Source organism: Xenopus tropicalis, chromosome 5 (genome assembly GCF_000004195.4).
Source record: "Xenopus tropicalis strain Nigerian chromosome 5, UCB_Xtro_10.0, whole genome shotgun sequence".
In the NCBI taxonomy this organism is placed as follows: Eukaryota; Metazoa; Chordata; class Amphibia; order Anura; family Pipidae; genus Xenopus; species Xenopus tropicalis.
The window spans coordinates 159,466,322-159,484,434 of NC_030681.2; the positions used below are offsets into that span (position 1 = coordinate 159,466,322).

General features: G+C 42.9%; 1 protein-coding gene across 1 annotated transcript; it reads left to right on the forward strand.

The window, feature by feature from the left end:
- Positions 1 to 1,727: 1,727 nt before the first annotated feature.
- LOC116411042 (vomeronasal type-2 receptor 26-like) lies at positions 1,728 to 11,286 on the forward strand. Its single transcript, XM_031902815.1, has 5 exons — positions 1,728 to 2,011; positions 3,265 to 3,403; positions 7,960 to 8,154; positions 9,412 to 9,535; positions 10,388 to 11,286. Exons 1-5 carry the CDS (start codon positions 1,728 to 1,730, stop codon positions 11,284 to 11,286), a joined length of 1,641 nt encoding a protein of 546 aa, XP_031758675.1.
- Positions 11,287 to 18,113: the final 6,827 nt, after the last annotated feature.

Sequence of the window (18,113 nt, forward strand, 5' to 3'; positions counted from 1 at the left end):
CTGCAGCTTCTTCCTGCGATGCCGATCTGTGAGTATGAGAAGTGGGGCCAGGGGGGAGGGAAGGGAGAGCAGGAAATGTCAGGCACGCATAGACAGCGTGTCCTGACATTTTCTATGGGGCCCCTGGGCGATCGCGACCCAGGGGCCACTCGTTCCCCACCTCTGACTTGTGTCTGGAGGCTGGGGAATGAGCGGGGAGCGAAGAAGCGGCTTGAAAAGCCGCTTCTCCGCTCCCAAACCTGGAAGTGCCCCAGGACGTAGAATCTACGTTCTGTGGCACTTTGGTCCTGTAGTACCCAGGACGTAGATTCTACGTCCTGTGGCACTAAAAAGGTTAATGTTCTTTATTCTGATCACATCTGTTTGTGGGCATTTGTAACAGAAATGTATGAATGGAATGTTTCACAGTCATAAGACAAGAGAAGACTTTAAGGGGCAAAGGCCTTCTACTAAACCAGGCTCTACTGCAAGGCAATTGTCCATGTAGACGTGACCATCATCCACACCAAATACCGGCAGGGTACCCACAGGCTACAGGGGATATGACTATGATATTTCAGGTAGAAAGACATGTAAATAATAGTCAATTGAGAGCCTGTGTCACATAATGCTCTGGTGGGTACGCCATTAATGATTAAATTGAAGGTTCTCATCCCATACCAGGTAAACTTATGGAACTTTGATTCCCCAGGTGCCCCCACCTTTCTCTGGGAAGCTTTATTGTTGAAGGGATTTGGGTAAAAACGCACAGTAGCTCCTGAAGGAATATTGTGTGAGGGTGTGAAAATGATGCAATAATTATAGATCTTAAGGAGACCAGAATATAAACCCTTTACGTTCCACTCCAGAACCCGTTAAAAGATGACTATGTAGTGTCTATGTAGTCCTTATTTCAAGTTCATGTTTGAAATCTTCACCCTTTTGAGTCCAGAGTTCTCTCACACTTGAGACCAATTTTTATCCACTTCTTCTTCCTACTTCCTTTCTCTAACCCCGGGAGGAGTCTTTCCTCCAGCCCTAAATGGGAGCAGCTCAATGATGACTGTGCCAGACAGTAACGGGCAGCCATCTTGGAGAAGGCAAATTCATTCCAGCAGGTCAAACATAGGTTATATCCCCACACAAGGCAGCAGTTTCCCCGGCAATCATTTGACTTTGACTACAGAAATCACAACATTTTGAATTTATACTATTATTGATATAGGGTGATCTCTGAGAAGAACACAAACCTTGATGCAATCTTGGAAGGAAAATATGGTAAAAAAAAAAAAAATAGAGAAAATCATGATTGATTTTTTTGCCATGATCTTCATGAAAGTAATCTTGAACAGGAATATATCAGCCACTGTGTGACAGCAAGCTCCCCATTGTGTGGCCCTACAGTGCTGTTTAAGTCTAGCAAGCTACTGCCCTACATATTGCAACTATGGTTCATTCAGCAATTTCTCAAATATCCAAGTTAGAAGCTAATGGGGCTCTTTTAGTTTCAGCTCCATGAATGGAAAGAGGAGAGACGTTCTAAGCAAAGTCCATAAATCCCAAGGCTGCTGCTGTATTGGGAAGAGCAGGACACCGGCTATTATGGCTGATTTAGGAAACTCTATAACTGTGCTGCTAAAATATGTCAGTGGCTGCAGCTGCTCATAGATTGCAGTTCAGGGAAGATATATAACTAAGGGAACATTGCTAGGGATATAGACTCTGGCTGCTCTGTTACTGGCACAAGGATGTCTCCTCTCTGCCCCCATCAGCTCAGGAACCTGCATCATCTCTTTGCTCTGTTCCGTGGATCAATGGAGGTTCTGTTTCCTGCCAGACTCAAGGTTCTGCTACTGGTTCTGATGTTCCAGGCACTTATTTCTGCAGCTGAAATGCCCAGTCCCAGCTCTGGGTGCCGGCTGAGCAGTAACATCAGGATGAACTACTTTAGTGATGGGGACTTGATCGTTGGTGGAATTCTCCAGATACATGATGTGTTCCTTCATTTTCATTGGGATACACAGTGCACACTGTAAGGGCAAGTTAGTTTTGTTTTCTTTCACTTTGCTTATAGGATATATAACACTATATTGAATACAAAGTGCACCTTGGCATAGGAATGATGTTTGTTAGAAGAATGAACTCACACTCTCCAGCTTCTTAAGGACTAGAGCCCAAAACTGCCCCCATACTCACGGTGAGGCCTTACCAGGGACCTATAAAGAGGCAAAATTATGTTTTCATTCCCTGAGTCAATGCCGTTTTTTATACAAGAAACCACTTTATTTGCTTTAGTAGCCACAGAATGACACTGCCTGGAATTAGACAACTTGTTGTTTATTAATGACCTGGAGGTGGGAACAGAAAACCCCCAGATCCTTCTCCATTAATGATCCCCCCCAACACACTATCATTTAGTGTATAACTCACATTTATATTATTTCTACCAAAGGGCAGAACTTTGCACTTTTGAACATTGAACCTCATTTTCCATTTTGCTGCCCAGTTTTCATCCTGCATGGAGCTTATAGATTTGCACAAATTAGTATTGTCAGCAAAAATAGAAACAGTACTGTCTATGCCCCCCTCCAGGTCATTAATAAACAAGTTAAAAAGCAAAGGACCAAGGACTGACCCCTGCGGTACCCACTAACCACACTGGTCCAATTAGAAAATGTTCCATTTACCCCACTCTGTGTACTCTATCCTTCAGCCAGTTCTCTATCCAATTACAAATATTATGTTCTAGGCCAATATTCCTTAATTTGATCATTAACCTTCTGTGAGGTACTGTATCAAACGCTTTAGCAAAGTCCAAGTAGATCCCATCCACTGCCATTCCAGAGTCGAGGTTCCTGCTCACCTAAAAAAAAATTTAATTAGTCTGCTTATTTTTTTCTCATATACAACATTTTATTGTTTTTCTTTTGCACAAATAAAAGTGCTTTCTCCTGTGCTGAAGGTTTGAAGCACTGAACTATTTGAACATTGGCTGAACCTGGGAAGGAGATGGTTGCACAATACACACATAGCAATTACTCATAGTACCTGTTTGAAGAACAGGAGTCCTATTTGGTGTTCATTCAAGATCATCCAATCTCAGTGCACCTTAAATACAACCAAAACATGTCTAAATTGTAGTGATTGGCAATACACTTTGTAAAGAAACAGGATTTCTATTTACTTTATATTTTTTGAGGGTTATAAAATGAGAGGTGGAGAGCATCTTTATTTTTAACCTCATTAATGAAATCTAATAATTAAACCTCTCTCCCTACATAACAGAATCTCATTCAGACACTATCGCCACCTACTGGTTCTCATTTATACGATTGAGGAGGTCAATAAGGATCCGGAGATACTGCCTAATGTGACTTTGGGCTATCGGATCTATGACTCCTGTGGCTCAGGAATGAAGTCTATTGTAAGTGCTTTTGGCATCCTGTCTGGAACAGAACAACCAATCCCAAATTACAGCTGCTGGAATAACAGGAAGGTTGTGGGGTTCATAGGAGACTTGTCTTCAGAATCATCTCTGTCCATTGCGTGGCTCGCAGGGACCTACAGGTACCCTCAGGTCTGTGTGGAAATGACAGATTCCATAGGCTGCTCCCATTCATCGTCTTAAATTGTAATGCAGTGCAGGCACCTACTGAAGGGCAAAGAAAATAATAATTCTTATATAAAGATTTGGTTGGGCAGTTTGATCTACGTTGACCATAGCCCCTAGCCATTTGCTTTGTTGCAAAACCTGCTAGGTACAGTTGGTGCAAACATAGTTACATAGTTACATTGGGTTGAATAAAGACCATCCAGTTCAATCCTTCCAAACGAACCCCAGCTCCCACACAATGACCCATTCATCTCATTAAATCACAGTCAATCTGTTGCTAATACTGCCTCTTCTCAATTTCTGGATAAGACACTGGTAAATCAATCTGGGACCACTGGTGAGGAATATCAGATTCCTTCTGCTGCCAATCAGAGCTGTTCATTTTGATCATTGCAAGCTGATTAGTGCTTATTTCTCAACCCATGAGAGAACTTGAAGAGAATAATGATAGACCGTCCAGTTCATGGACATAAGAGGCTATGGGATTAATCTCAACTTCATTCAACTCCATCAGAGTCAATGGAGTAATATGTAGAACTCAACACAACTCACTTTGCTCCATCTGTACAGACTTGGAGAAAAGAAATTTAGCATCCAAAGTTGTCACCAGTCACTGCTCAGGTAGAACAAAGAATGTTAGATATCTTCCAGTTTTTCACTAGATCAATTTTCAATGAATAGGCACATCAGGTTTTTGGAATGGAAAACTTTCACTCTACTTTAGAATTCTTTGAAGCGTTCCAAAGAATTATTGAATGGCTTTAACGTTAGTTAAATAGCACAGTCTATGGCTGTGATTCCCAAATCTTGAGGCTCCTCTAGAGGGCCTGGAGCTCTGGCTGAGGTGACCATTTTGAGTGAGATTAAGGAGACTGATTGGCTTGAAGGTCATTGGTTGGGATTTGTAATACACAAATACATTTGGTGGTACAATGTGGTTGAATGGCAGATACCTGGCTACATTTTGGACCACCAAGTGGGTCTTGAACTAAAAAATTCTGAAACCAACCACTGGTCCATGGTAAGATTTCATTAAGAAAGATACATTTTCTTGGTTGTTTTTACACTCAAATTCAAGAAAGAAATGCAAGAAGAATTTAAAGATTTTGATAATCTGCCCTTATCAATAACAAGGGTTAAGCTAATTAATAAAAACATTATTTACATATTCAATTTATTTACAAAAAAAAGGTTCAACCATTCCAGAACCCTCTACGGGATGAATCAGATAAAGCAAATAAACCCAAAGCTGGGCATCCATCAGCTCATTTCCTTACTACTCACCAAGGGCAATATAATTGGTTGATCACTTCAACTATACACTTTAAGATGTTTGGTGCTAAAAAGGCATTGACCCCAATATTGAACCCCACCAGTGAGTCCCTCATTCCATATCTTCTCTGCCCAACAGTTACAGAGATTCCTGTCCCAAAAGTCAAAATGTCCAAAACAAATGAGTGCCCATCTATTGCCTTCACCATCCATAGAGTAATAAGTATTAGTTTATATAGCACGTAGCTAATTAGCTGCTTCTTATTTTAATTTTGTTGACATGTTTTTCTTGTATCTGTAGATCAGTTACGGCTCTGCTGATCCCATATTTAATAACAGACTAGAGTTTCCGTCTTTCTACCGAATGATCCCCAATGAGTTATCTGAAATTGATGCTATAATGAGCCTGATTGGGCATTTTGGCTGGAAATGGGTTGGGCTTGTTGTATCGGATGATGACATTGGACACAGGGCAAGTGAAAGACTGCAAAATCAAATGAACAAAGATGGCGGCTGCTTGGCCTTCCTCATTAGACTTAAAAATTGGTCAGATATAAATAGGTCAAAAGTAAATAGTACAGAAATATATAGGTCTATAGAGCAGACAATCTACAAGACCACAGCCAATGTGATCATTCTTTTTGTCAGTCCTCAGTATATTGACAGTTTTAATCTTTTTTTTGCCCTTTATAAAATGCCAAAGAAAATATGGATTGTGTCCTCATCTTTCTCCCGTGTAATCGAGCTGCGACATTCACAAATACCAGTAACTTTCAATGGCACTTTTGCACTTTCCTTCCAACAAGGAGAGATTCCTGGTTTTAAGCAGTTTTTCTATTCCGTAAATCCATATAAATATCAACGTCATGAGTTCTTCACAGAAATTTGGGAAATATTCATTAATTGCACCTTTTCAGAGACAGACATCTCACTTAGAAAATGTACCGGGAATGAAACATTTGATGATACAGTTCTGTCATTCTATGAAACATTTAATTACAGAATAGCTTATGGGGTTTACACTGCAGTTTACACAATGGCTCACACTCTCCATGAACTGTACGGCACAATGACACGTTCCCCTAAATCAGCAGAGAGCCTACACATGTACTTTAAGCAATGGCAGGTACGTTCCTTTGTACAGTCATTATACATTAATACCTTAAGACCTATAACCCAGCCTGTAAGGGTCACTTGTACCCAGATATAATGGTACCCACGTGTAGTACCTCGGCTCAACTACTTGTTTTAACACTTTCCCACTGGAGGTTAAAGATGTAGTTAAGAATGCTTATTTTTGTACTGATGGATTGAAATTACCAACTCAACCCCAATCACAATGGCAGGAAGAAGGTGGGTGTTCCTTGCACCCAAAAGTGTTGGGATCCTTATAGTTACTGGGACCAATTATAGGTAAGAAGAATTGAATGACAGAAGGGTGAGTAGGACAAGATGGTGCCAGAAATACTTTATATCAGTGCTCAACTTGTGATCTTTCAGTTTTTGTTGGAGTATCACCATCTAAGAACCAAAGAACTTGTTCTTAATTTTTTTCATAGCTTTGTAATTACACAACACTATTATGTTCTTTTGGCAAGTTTGTAGCCCCACTTTGCATTTGTCTATGTGTCTTTCAGTTTCTTTATCCAACACACCTGTAATATCTAAGCCACATGTTTCTTCCAGAACACTGGGGATTTTATGTAAATATATTACTGTATTTAAGCACCTATCCCTTGTAGGCAGGTCAGATGCCTTGTAATTTCTTGGGAAGATCCGACTTGTCCATTTATTTTTAGTGAATGACAATGATAGACCTTTAGATTAGGGAGGGAACAAGCAGGTGTTTAGTTTTCATCCCACACAAAATATAAAGGTGTTAAAGAGCATTTGCATCATTTTTAACGGGAATTAGTAGACATGGCAACCTCGGGGGTTGCTCGGGGGAGCATGTGGCTCGCCAACCCTTTGGATGTTGCTCTCAGTGGCCTCAAAGAAGGAACTTGTTTTTGAATTTCTGGTTAGGATGCAGGTTTGATTACATAAAAACATAAAAAGTTGCCAAACAGGGCCTTCTGTAGGCTTCCAAACAACATAGGGGCCATCAAACAGACAATTATAACTCTCATTGGCACCTCCAGGAACTTTTTCCATACTTGTGTTGCTCTCCAAAACTTTTTCCATTTAAATGTGGTATAAAAGTTTGGGGTCCCTTCTGTATAGGAATAATATAATATTTTTTACAGAAATGACATATGTATTTTTATATATTTTAAGCTAAATGCATTGATGCGGCATGTGGCATTCAGAACGTCTTCTGGGCACAAAATATACTTTAGAGACAATGGAGACCCACCAGCCAATTATGATATTCTGAAATGGTACTTCTTTGGAGAAGAAAATCTACAGAGCATAAAGGTTGGGAGCTTTGACACATCCAGATCTGATGGGAATCAATTATTTATCAATAACAGCGCCAATCTCTGGGGCCCGTACTTTTCAGAGGTAACATCTCAGATGAAGTCTGGTTCCTTTGTGTTTTGAGTTCATGGGATCCAACATGGGATCAGGAACCCTTTTTTTTTTCATTTGGTGGTTTGGCAACAAATTTGAAACAAAAGATTGCCAAGGACACAATACCCAAATATAGGTCTTACTCTATGAGTTTCTGGTTGCACCTAAATTGCTTGAACTTGTGCTTGGCTGCAATCACACACATGTTGTTAGCTCTGTGAGCAATGGCATCCTCAGTCGGAGCCTCCATAGAGCAGGGCTGTTTTAAGGTACCAGCAGGTCCAGAGCAAAGGTCTCAGCAGTCAGCCCCCTGCAACCGTACCAATAAATTTGTGATAGTACTACCCTTAAACAGGTGGTCCAAGTACACCATCCTGGACCTGGAATAAACCATAATAGGAAAGCAAAATTCAATAAAGAACCTAAAAATGATGTTGTGTTGTAGGGCTCTTCCAGTGCAATAAGTATTTCAGAGGGATGCTTCAGTTAAAAGTTATAGTAGATGCTTGTGATTGTGATTGTGGGCCTCTTGCCTTGGTGGGCCATGGGCAAAAGCCCATTTTACCCATTTATATATACAGCCTAATCCCTGTCAGGAGTGCCCACCACCGCTCCTGTCTTCTCTGGTACATAATCCAAAATGGTGTCACCCATGGCCACCACATGACCATGCCAGTACTGCATCCCACGTGGTGGCCGTGGGCACCACCATTTTGAATTCTGCACCAGAGAAGACAGGAGTGCCAGTGGACGATCCTGACAGGGACCCCCTTCTGGTATGTGCTGGCCAACCTGGAAGGTATTTCTGGATCACTGTTTGATCAGTCGAAGCTGAGCTGATCATTCTCTCCACCTTATCTGGTCTGGTCTTCTTGATAAGGGGATTTTTTAAATCTCCTCTTGTTCCTTCATGTCTGAGTATTATGTTAACCAGCCTGTTGTGGTCCCATCTTTATGTCCTAATCTGAAGAATGCCATGGAATCTAGGCTTCATTTATTGGATGTTGACAATGGTCTGAGGAGGACTTCTTTGTGTAGACAGCCTCAAGTCTCAATTTGCAATACATTTAGGCTCAATGAAAGAAGATTCTGCAACAAAAACAAAACTCTCTAGATGGATCAGAGAAACAATTCCTCAGGCATATATACTGTAGCTCTTGAAAGGGATCCCCAGGGCGATGTCAAACAGACATTTAATTGCTTCTTGGGCTAGGAGGAATAAGGTTTCTGCAGATTAGGTCTGTGTAGGTCTCCCACATGGTCTTCCATTCACACATTTGTTAAGTTTTAGAGATGTTCTTCTTAGAGAGCAGTTTTGGCAGGAAAGTTCCGCAATCAGTTGTATCTACAAGGAAGACTATGTCTTGTTTCTCCCTTTGCTTCCTATTTTACTTGATGGGACTGCTTTGCCCACCAAGGATGTTAAAGAAAGATTTTTTGTATAACTTAATATTAAATGTACTTTTCTCTAGTCACTCGGGGGGCACTGGACCACCCTCCCTGAAACATTGTCCCCCGAGTAATTGTGAGTTTTTTGTTATGGTTTGTGTGTGTTTCATTTGTTTTGGACTTACTATTCGAAACTGACTTAGGGCTTTAATCAGGAAGGATATACAGTAAAAGGAAGGAGGAGGAGTCCTTTCTATCTTTAGTGTCCTGCCTCCTATAAGGAGGAGCTCTAAGTGACTAGAGATTTAATGGTACGTAATACCAAAAACTTCTTGCTCCACATAAAGGAATCTCCAAGAACAGATTCTCTTGTTGTCCCAGAATTGTTAGTTTTCCATAAATCTTTTCCAAGAGATTGCTGGGGATAGGTCAATAGGTTCCACCATTAGTGATGGGGAGTAAAAAGAAGCCATTTGTACATGCGAGGGCCTCAACTGCAACGTTGCAATGTTAATACTATTGTTTTTTGCAACCGAGCCAATATGGATTCTGTCACTTGCTTGTACTCATAGCATAATATTGGATTTATTTATTTTAACATTTATTTTATATGCTATAAATTCATGTCTCTATTCTAACCCCAGTTTGCCCATTCTCGCTGTAGCGAGCCCTGTAAGCCTGGATTCAGGAAAGCTAAAGTAGAAGGGGCGCCAAGTTGCTGTTATACCTGTGTACTGTGTGCCGATGGGGAAATGTCTAACATAACAGGTACGTCTCATAATAATGGCAATGTGGGTCATCGTCAAATAACTCCGACAGAGAACTTCAATGCCACTCCAGTTGTTAAAAGGTTAATAGTAAGGCTACAGCATCCCTTTAGTCACTTAGGATTCCTTCTCCTCCTGTAACTCACTCGGCCCCCTCCCAGCTTTGGCTCTTTACTACTGAGCATGCTCAGTTCTTCTCAGGTTACCAAACACACCCTCTAGTCTAGCAGCCAATCGGGATATGGCACTTCTCCTAAGATCAGTTTAACAATTGCAGTACACAATCCAAGCAGGACTTTTTTTTAAGTAAGATCTGCCTGTGTAAGCCTGCATTCTTCATTGCATGAACTTTACAGAGCACATGTCCTTTAATGACTCTTAAACCATACACAATTTGAGGAGGTAACACAATATCAGAAGGATAAAGGGTACAATTGTCATTGTCTTGGACCTATGCTCTTCATAGTTATGTCTGTTTCATTATTTGAACTTAAATATATCCATGGCCACTTGTTTCCCATGATGTCAGTCTTAGTAATGAAATAACTCAATCACTGTTAATAACATTTCCCAGTTATTCATGTGTGTAACACTGGGGAGAGAAACCTTAATGTATTTGGTTCCTGAGTTACACTTGACCTTGTAGAGCAAAGGATTGGCTGTTGGGACAGTTGACCCGCCCTTGTTCTTCTGCTGCACAATGGAGAGTGAGATGTAAGGATGGATGAGAAAATAATTTCTGTGTGGAACAAGGTTCCTGTATTTCAGCTTTTTCTTTAGTTTAATAAGTTGGGCAACTGAGTTGTACCCCAGAATCTAACAACTTATTTTCCCTTTTTCAATGTTATTACAGATGCCCAGAGTTGTACAAAATGCTCTAAATATGAAAAGTCAAACAGTGGAAGAACCAGCTGCATCCCGAGGGATATAAATTACCTTTCCTATGATGACCATTTGGGTTCTACTTTATCCTCCATCTCTGTAACATTCTCCATCTCTTGTGCTGTAATCCTGGGAATCTTTATAAAGTACCGCGAGACTCCTATAGTGAGAGCCAACAACCGATATCTCAGCTGTCTCCTCCTCATCTCTCTCATGTTGTGTTTCCTCTGCACTTTATTATTCATTGGGCGCCCAACTCAGATATGTTGTCTCCTCCGACAAGTAACATTTGGGATTGTATTTACTATTTCTGTTTCTTCTGTGTTGGCTAAAACTCTCACAGTTATTATTGCCTTCAATGCCACAAAGCCTGGGAGCAAGCTGAAGAAGTATGTAGGAACCCAACTGGCTACCATATTAGTCATTGTATGTTCTTTGGGTGAGATTGTTGTCTCTGCTGTATGGATGGCCTCCAACCCCCCATTTCCAGAGGCTGATACTCTCTCTGACCCAGACTATATTATTCTCCTGTGCAATGAAGGGTCAGGCTTTTTCTTCTTCTGTATAATTGGATATATGGGAACGTTGGCCCTACTAAGTTTCATTGCTGCATTTCTAGCCAAGGATTTCCCTGACCGATTTAATGAGGCTAAAAACATCACTTTCAGTATGTTGGGGTTCTGTAGCGTGTGGGGGGCATTTGTCCCTGCATACCTGAGCAGTAAGGGCAGTAGAATGGTGGCAGTTGAGATATTTGCCATCTTATCCTCCAGTGCTGGGTTATTGGGCTGTATATTCATTCCCAAGTGCTATATTATTTTCCTATGGCCTGAGCTGAACACAAGAGTCACAGTTATCAGAACATATTAATGTAAGAGATACACCATAAACCAACATGGAGGAACGAGGGTAGATAGAGTGCGCACTGATGGGAAGATCTTTATTCCTTTAGGTTACAATAAGTGTAATAGTAGTAAATCTAAATCAGCTGGAATTTACACCCTTAAGGGTAAAACAATCATCATGAATACGGCCCTGTCAAACACATGGAATTCCCTTGAACAGAAGAAACCACAGATCCTTCAGCAAGTCCAGTTGCTTTAGTTTTCTAAATGTCACAAATATGTAATAAAACTTCCCCCTGCCTTTAATACCTCCATTGTGATATCGTTCATGAATATATTGTGCAACAAGGCATATCCCATTACTTGGCACTATTTGCTCGCAGAGGAGCCTCCATCACACTCCAGTATATACTGGGGGCCTACATGGTGGCAATCCGGCAACCTGGGAACCATGGTCATTACTAGAGACTGGTGAACCTGGTACTTAATTCATAGGTGCCTACGGGCTAAGGGCTACACCTCAGGGCTAAGGGCTACACCTCAGGGGGTTCCACTAGGGCAGGGGGTAAGTATAGGACCCCCTTGTGGCTCACACTCACTGCCACTCTCTAGCTTGCAGGTCTGAATGATGTGCAAGGGGCAGGAGACGATAGGTCTACACATCCCCCAATCCTTATGAATACAGTAGTGCTATATGCAGGCAGCACTGTATTCATGGGGCTAAAACAGTGGCCAGTGGTAATTCACTTAGGCAGGAAGGCTAACCTGCCCTTGTTCCTGCCCTTGCCCCAACCTCTCAATGATCATATGCACCCAATATGTGTGCCTTTATATGTCTAGTGTGAGGCAGTAACTAAGGTCTATTTCCTATAGAGACAGGGTAAACCATCAGGAGATCTAAAGGCAGTAGACATTCCTATATAGAGAAGTGCTCTGCTCCCTTAAAGGGAAACTACACCCCCAGAATGAATACGTAACCAACAGACAGTTTATATTATGTTAAGTGCCTATTAAAGAATCTCCCCAAACTGGAATATATATATCAGTAAATATTGCCCTTTTACATCCTTTCCCTTGAGCCGCCATTTAGTGATGGGCTGTGTGCTCCCTCAGAGATCAGCTGACAGGAAGTGATGCAGCTCTAACTGTAACAGGAAGTAGTGTGGGAGCAAAAGGCAGAGCTCTGTCCATTCATTGGCTGATGGGGCCTAGCATGTATGTGTGCCTTGGCTTGTTTGTGTGCACTGTGACTCCTATGATCCCAGGGGGCGGCCCTTAGTACATAAAATGGCAGTTTCCTATTTAGGATTACCCAATGGCACATACTGCTAAAAAAATATATTTATATGAAAATGGTTTATTTAGATGGAGCAGGGTTTTACATATGAGCTGTTAATGCAATATATTTGTATAGAGACCTACATTGTTTGGGGGGATAGTTTTCCTTTAAGAGAAAAAGAAAGGACTACAGAAGAGAGATGAGCGCCACCTACTGATGAAAGAAATACTAATATTTATTTGAGACATCCGTTCCCTGCATAAAAACACAAAATCCATAAACTCCATAGAAACCAACAATAGGACTTTGTGCAGCAAAGAAAAATAAGGGGAAAAGCCCAATAACAAATTGGTGGTTATGGTCTTACACTTATAGCAATAATTTCCTACACATATATGCACCTGTAGGGGACACAAGGGGTTAATTGCCCTACTAGCTCAGGAAGTCCCAGTAGCTGTTACCTATGCCCTGGTGGGGGAGGTGTCCCCATAGGCCCAGGGGTAGCGTCACTTGTTCCTGCTATAGTTTATTTATGGGGATGGAGCACAAGGGGCTTCCTATTTAGACTCCACCTGGGGCTGGGGGGGTGGGTTATGCATTGAGGAGTGTGGAGAGAAGTGGAGTTGGGAAAATGGACCCTATGAAGGAGATATAGACTATATATAGTGTATAGAACATCCTGTATAATGCCCTGTTAGCAGCGGAGAGACAGGGTTAATATAGAGAGCAGCAGGGGAGAAACAGGGTTAATATAAAGTGCAGCAGGGGAGAAACAGGGTTAATATAAAGTGCAGCAGGGGAGAGGCAGGGTTAATATAGAGAGCAGCAGGGGAGAGACAGGGTTAATATAGAGTGCAGCAGGGGAGAGGCAGGGTTAATATAGAGAGCAGCAGGGGAGAGGCAGGGTTAATATAGAGTGCAGCAGGGGAGAGACAGGGTTAATATAGAGTGCAGCAGGGGAGAGACAGGGTTAATATAAAGTGCAGCAGGGGAGAGACAGGGTTAATATAGAGTGCAGCAGGGGAGAGACAGGGTTAATATAAAGTGCAGCAGGGGAGAGACAGGGTTAATATAAAGTGCAGCAGGGGAGAGACAGGGTTAATATAAAGTGCAGCAGGGGAGAGACAGGGTTAATATAAAGTGCAGCAGGGGAGAGACAGGGTTAATATAGAGTGCAGCAGGGGAGAGACAGGGTTAATATAGAGTGCAGCAGGGGAGAGACAGGGTTAATATAAAGTGCAGCAGGGGAGAGACAGGGTTAATATAGAGTGCAGCAGGGGAGAGACAGGGTTAATATAGAGTGCAGCAGGGGAGAGACAGGGTTAATATAAAGTGCAGCAGGGGAGAGACAGGGTTAATATAGAGTGCAGCAGGGGAGAGACAGGGTTAATATAGAGTGCAGCAGGGGAGAAACAGGGTTAATATAAAGTGCAGCAGGGGAGAGACAGGGTTAATATAGAGTGCAGCAGGGGAGAGACAGGGTTAATATAGAGTGCAGCAGGGGAGAGACAGGGTTAATATAGAGTGCAGCAGGGGAGAGACAGGGTTAATATAGAGTGCAGCAGGGGAGAGACAGGGTTAATATAAAGTGCAGCAGGGGAGAGACAGGGTTAATATAGAGTGCAGCAGGGGAGAGACAGGGTTAATATAGAGTGCAGCAGGGGAGAAACAGGGTTAATATAAAGTGCAGCAGGGGAGAGACAGGGTTAATATAGAGTGCAGCAGGGGAGAGACAGGGTTAATATAGAGTGCAGCAGGGGAGAGACAGGGTTAATATAGAGTGCAGCAGGGGAGAGACAGGGTTAATATAGAGTGCAGCAGGGGAGAGACAGGGTTAATATAAAGTGCAGCAGGGGAGAGACAGGGTTAATATAGAGAGCAGCAGGGGAGAGACAGGGCTAATATAGAGAGAAGCAGGGGAGAGACAGGGTTAATATAGAGAGAAGCAGGGGAGAGACAGGGTTAATATAGAGTGCAGCAGGGGAGAGACAGGGCTAATATAGAGAGAAGCAGGGGAGAGACAGGGTTAATATAGAGTGCAGCAGGGGAGAGACAGGGTTAATATAGAGTGCAGCAGGGGAGAGACAGGGTTAATATAGAGTGCAGCAGGGGAGAGACAGGGCTAATATAGAGAGAAGCAGGGGAGAGACAGGGTTAATATAGAGAGCAGCAGGGGAGAGACAGGGCTAATATAGAGAGCAGCAGGGGAGAGACAGGGCTAATATAGAGAGAAGCAGGGGAGAGACAGGGCTAATATAGAGAGAAGCAGGGGAGAGACAGGGTTAATATAGAGTGCAGCAGGGGAGAGACAGGGCTAATATAGAGAGAAGCAGGGGAGAGACAGGGTTAATATAGAGAGCAGCAGGGGAGAGACAGGGTTAATATAGAGTGCAGCAGGGGAGAGACAGGGCTAATATAGAGAGAAGCAGGGGAGAGACAGGGCTAATATAGAGAGAAGCAGGGGAGAGACAGGGTTAATATAGAGTGCAGCAGGGGAGAGACAGGGCTAATATAGAGAGAAGCAGGGGAGAGACAGGGTTAATATAGAGAGCAGCAGGGGAGAGACAGGGCTAATATAGAGAGAAGCAGGGGAGAGACAGGGTTAATATAGAGAGCAGCAGGGGAGAGACAGGGCTAATATAGAGCAGCTTGTGCTCCTTCGGGGAGATCTGGTGTGGGGTATCTCCTCAGGTGGTACCAAGTGTAGGGAATCCAGTGGGTCGGGTCTCAGTGAATTCTGTGTGTGAGTGCACCCTTGAGACCGCTTGAGACACTAAGAGACCTACAATGTGAGTGAGCCCCAAGAGAAGTCCCTGTGAGCCCCTGTACCTGATTTATTGAATGGGTTGAGCTGCATCTGCTGCTGCCTGTAAATACATTTATATTTCATTCAAAAACCACTGGCACCCAGCATTGTTTCAAGCACTGTGTGTGTGTGGAGAGTTACAGTTCAGCCTCCTCTGAGCCCTTCCTCCACCTACTCCGAGGGTTTCTCTGAGAGAGACAGTCCCAAATATCCCAGTGTTCTGCCCGGGAGCCGCTGGATTTAGGCAATACCGCCAGGAAAGGGTTACACACCTTAGAGAGTATATCTGTGGGACTGATAACTTGGTAGTTGAATAAATAACTGAGTAAGGGGGTGCCCCCCCATACCAGCCCCCCCCCCTGCATTGTATCTCTCCTGCCTGGATACCATGTTACCCACTGACTCCATAGACTTTGTATGCAGAGGGCACACAGGGCGTTCTGACTGGCACTTTGCCCTGGGGGCAAATATCCACAGGCCCCTCTGCCTCTCACCATCATCCCATAGAGATACATGGCAGTGTGCTGCCCAAGGCAGGAAGATTGGTTGAGCAGTTGTGAGATTCAATAGCTATCTGGTTGCTAGAGCTTCATTATCCTAGCAACTGGGCAGCCCTGAAGAATATTTTTAATTCAAGGTTCTGGAGCTTTGCAATGAAATCCATTGAACTCATTAACAAGAAGTGATGCTGCCATCTAGTGGGAGATTTGGTAACTGCAGGTGCTTCATGAGCTTCAACTAAAAACCAAATACACTGCTGGTTTGTATCACGGACACAGAATAAAAGAAGTGAATAAGTGAAACCCTACATGGTACGATCCATAGCCCAGCGAGGATTATGGGCTTTATTCAAATGCCCCAGCGCATATATATATATACTGGCACAATGATAAAGCGACCCTTAGCAACACATATTAATACAATTATGGCCCAGGTCAGAGCACATTAAAGGGGGAGTTCACCTTTAAATTATCAGACAGACAGTGATATTCTGAGACAATTAGCAATTGGTCTTAATTTTTAATTTTTTTCGGTTATTTAGATTTTTGATCAGCAGCTCTCCATTTGGTATTTTAGCAGCTATCTGGTTGCTAGGGTCTTTTTTTACCCTAGCAACCAGGCAGTGGTTGAAATGAAAGATGGGCATAAGAATAGAGGGAGGGGCTGAATAGAAAGATAAGGAATAAAAAGTAACAATAACAATAAAACTGGAGCCTCACAGAGCAATAGGGTTTGGCTGCCGGGGTCAGTGACCCCCATTTGAAAGCTGCAAAGAGTCAGAAGGGAAAGACAAAAAAAAAAAATATATATAATAAGAATAAATAGTGAAGACCAATTGCAAAGTTGCTAGGAATTGGCCATTGTATCACGTACTAAACCCTTTGAATATGTGTGAATACTTTGTTACATATCAATATTTATATGCAGTTTAATGGATTTTACTAAATAGAAACGATTCCTTTAGCAGCGGGGAGTGGGCATTTATCCTCCTGTACGAGTCTCCCCCATTGGCCCCCGCCATGAACTGTCGCTATAATCCAGGTGCAAAAGAAAAGGGGGTTATTTCTGCAAAAGAAGTCCCTCCCCATTTCTGCCCCTCTGCTTCCCAGAGAATCTGAGCTCCCCCTAGGGTTGCCTCCTGTCCGGTTTTGTCCGGGGCAAAACTTCCAGCCCGGTTTTCTCAATTGGGATTCTCCAAGATTGACGTGGGGGTTGGCCTATCACTGATTAACATGTCATAGTCCCACCCATGTGATGGCAGCATTCCGTGCTCGGAGTTTCGCGCAGGAGAGGTTGCAATCATTGCCCCCCAACTATCCCATGGGGGACTACAAGTCCCAGAATCCATCACTTCATCCAGAATGGAACAAGGTGAGATTGTAGAGTGTAAGCTCTTTTGGGCAGGGCTCCCTTCCCCTCCTGTATCGGTTACTGATTGCTTTATATGTTACTCCTTGTAGATTGTAAGCTCTTTTGGGCAGGGCTCCCTTCCCCTCTTGTATCGGTTACTGATTGCTTTATATGTTACTCCTTGTAGAGTGTAAGTGTAAGCTCTTTTGGGCAGGGCTCTCTTCCCCTCCTGTATCGGTTACTGATTGCTTTATATGTTACTCCTTGTAGAGTGTAAGCTCTTTTGGGCAGGGCTCTCTTCCCCACCTGTATCGGTTACTGATTGCTTTATATGTTACTCCTTGTAGATTGTAAGCTCTTTTGGGCAGGGCTCCCTTCCCCTCCTGTATCGGTTATTGATTGCTTTATATGTTACTCCTTGTAGATTGTAAGCTCTTTTGGGCAGGGCTCCCTTCACCTCCTGTATCGGTTACTGATTGCTTTATATGTTACTCCTTGTAGAGTGTAAGCTCTTTTGGGCAGGGCTCCCTTCACCTCCTGTATCGGTTACTGATTGCTTTATATGTTACTCCTTGTAGATTGTAAGCTCTTTTGGGCAGGGCTCCCTTCACCTCCTGTATCGGTTACTGATTGCTTTATATGTTACTCCTTGTAGAGTGTAAGCTCTTTTGGGCAGGGCTCCCTTCACCTCCTGTATCGGTTACTGATTGCTTTATATGTTACTCCTTGTAGAGTGTAAGCTCTTTTGGGCAGGGCTCCCTTCACCTCCTGTATCGGTTACTGATTGCTTTATATGTTACTCCTTGTAGATTGTAAGCTCTTTTGGGCAGGGCTCCCTTCACCTCCTGTATCGGTTACTGATTGCTTTATATGTTACTCCTTGTAGAGTGTAAGCTCTTTTGGGCAGGGCTCCCTT

Coding starts and splice junctions, on each gene's coding strand:
- LOC116411042 (XM_031902815.1), top strand. CDS start 1,728: ATGTCTCCTCTCTGCCCCCATCAGCTCAGGAACCTGCATCATCTCTTT. Junction 2,012..3,264: donor TGGGATACACAGTGCACACT/GTAAGGGCAAGT, acceptor CCTACATAACAG/AATCTCATTCAGACACTATC. Junction 3,404..7,959: donor GCTCAGGAATGAAGTCTATT/GTAAGTGCTTTT, acceptor TTATATATACAG/CCTAATCCCTGTCAGGAGTG.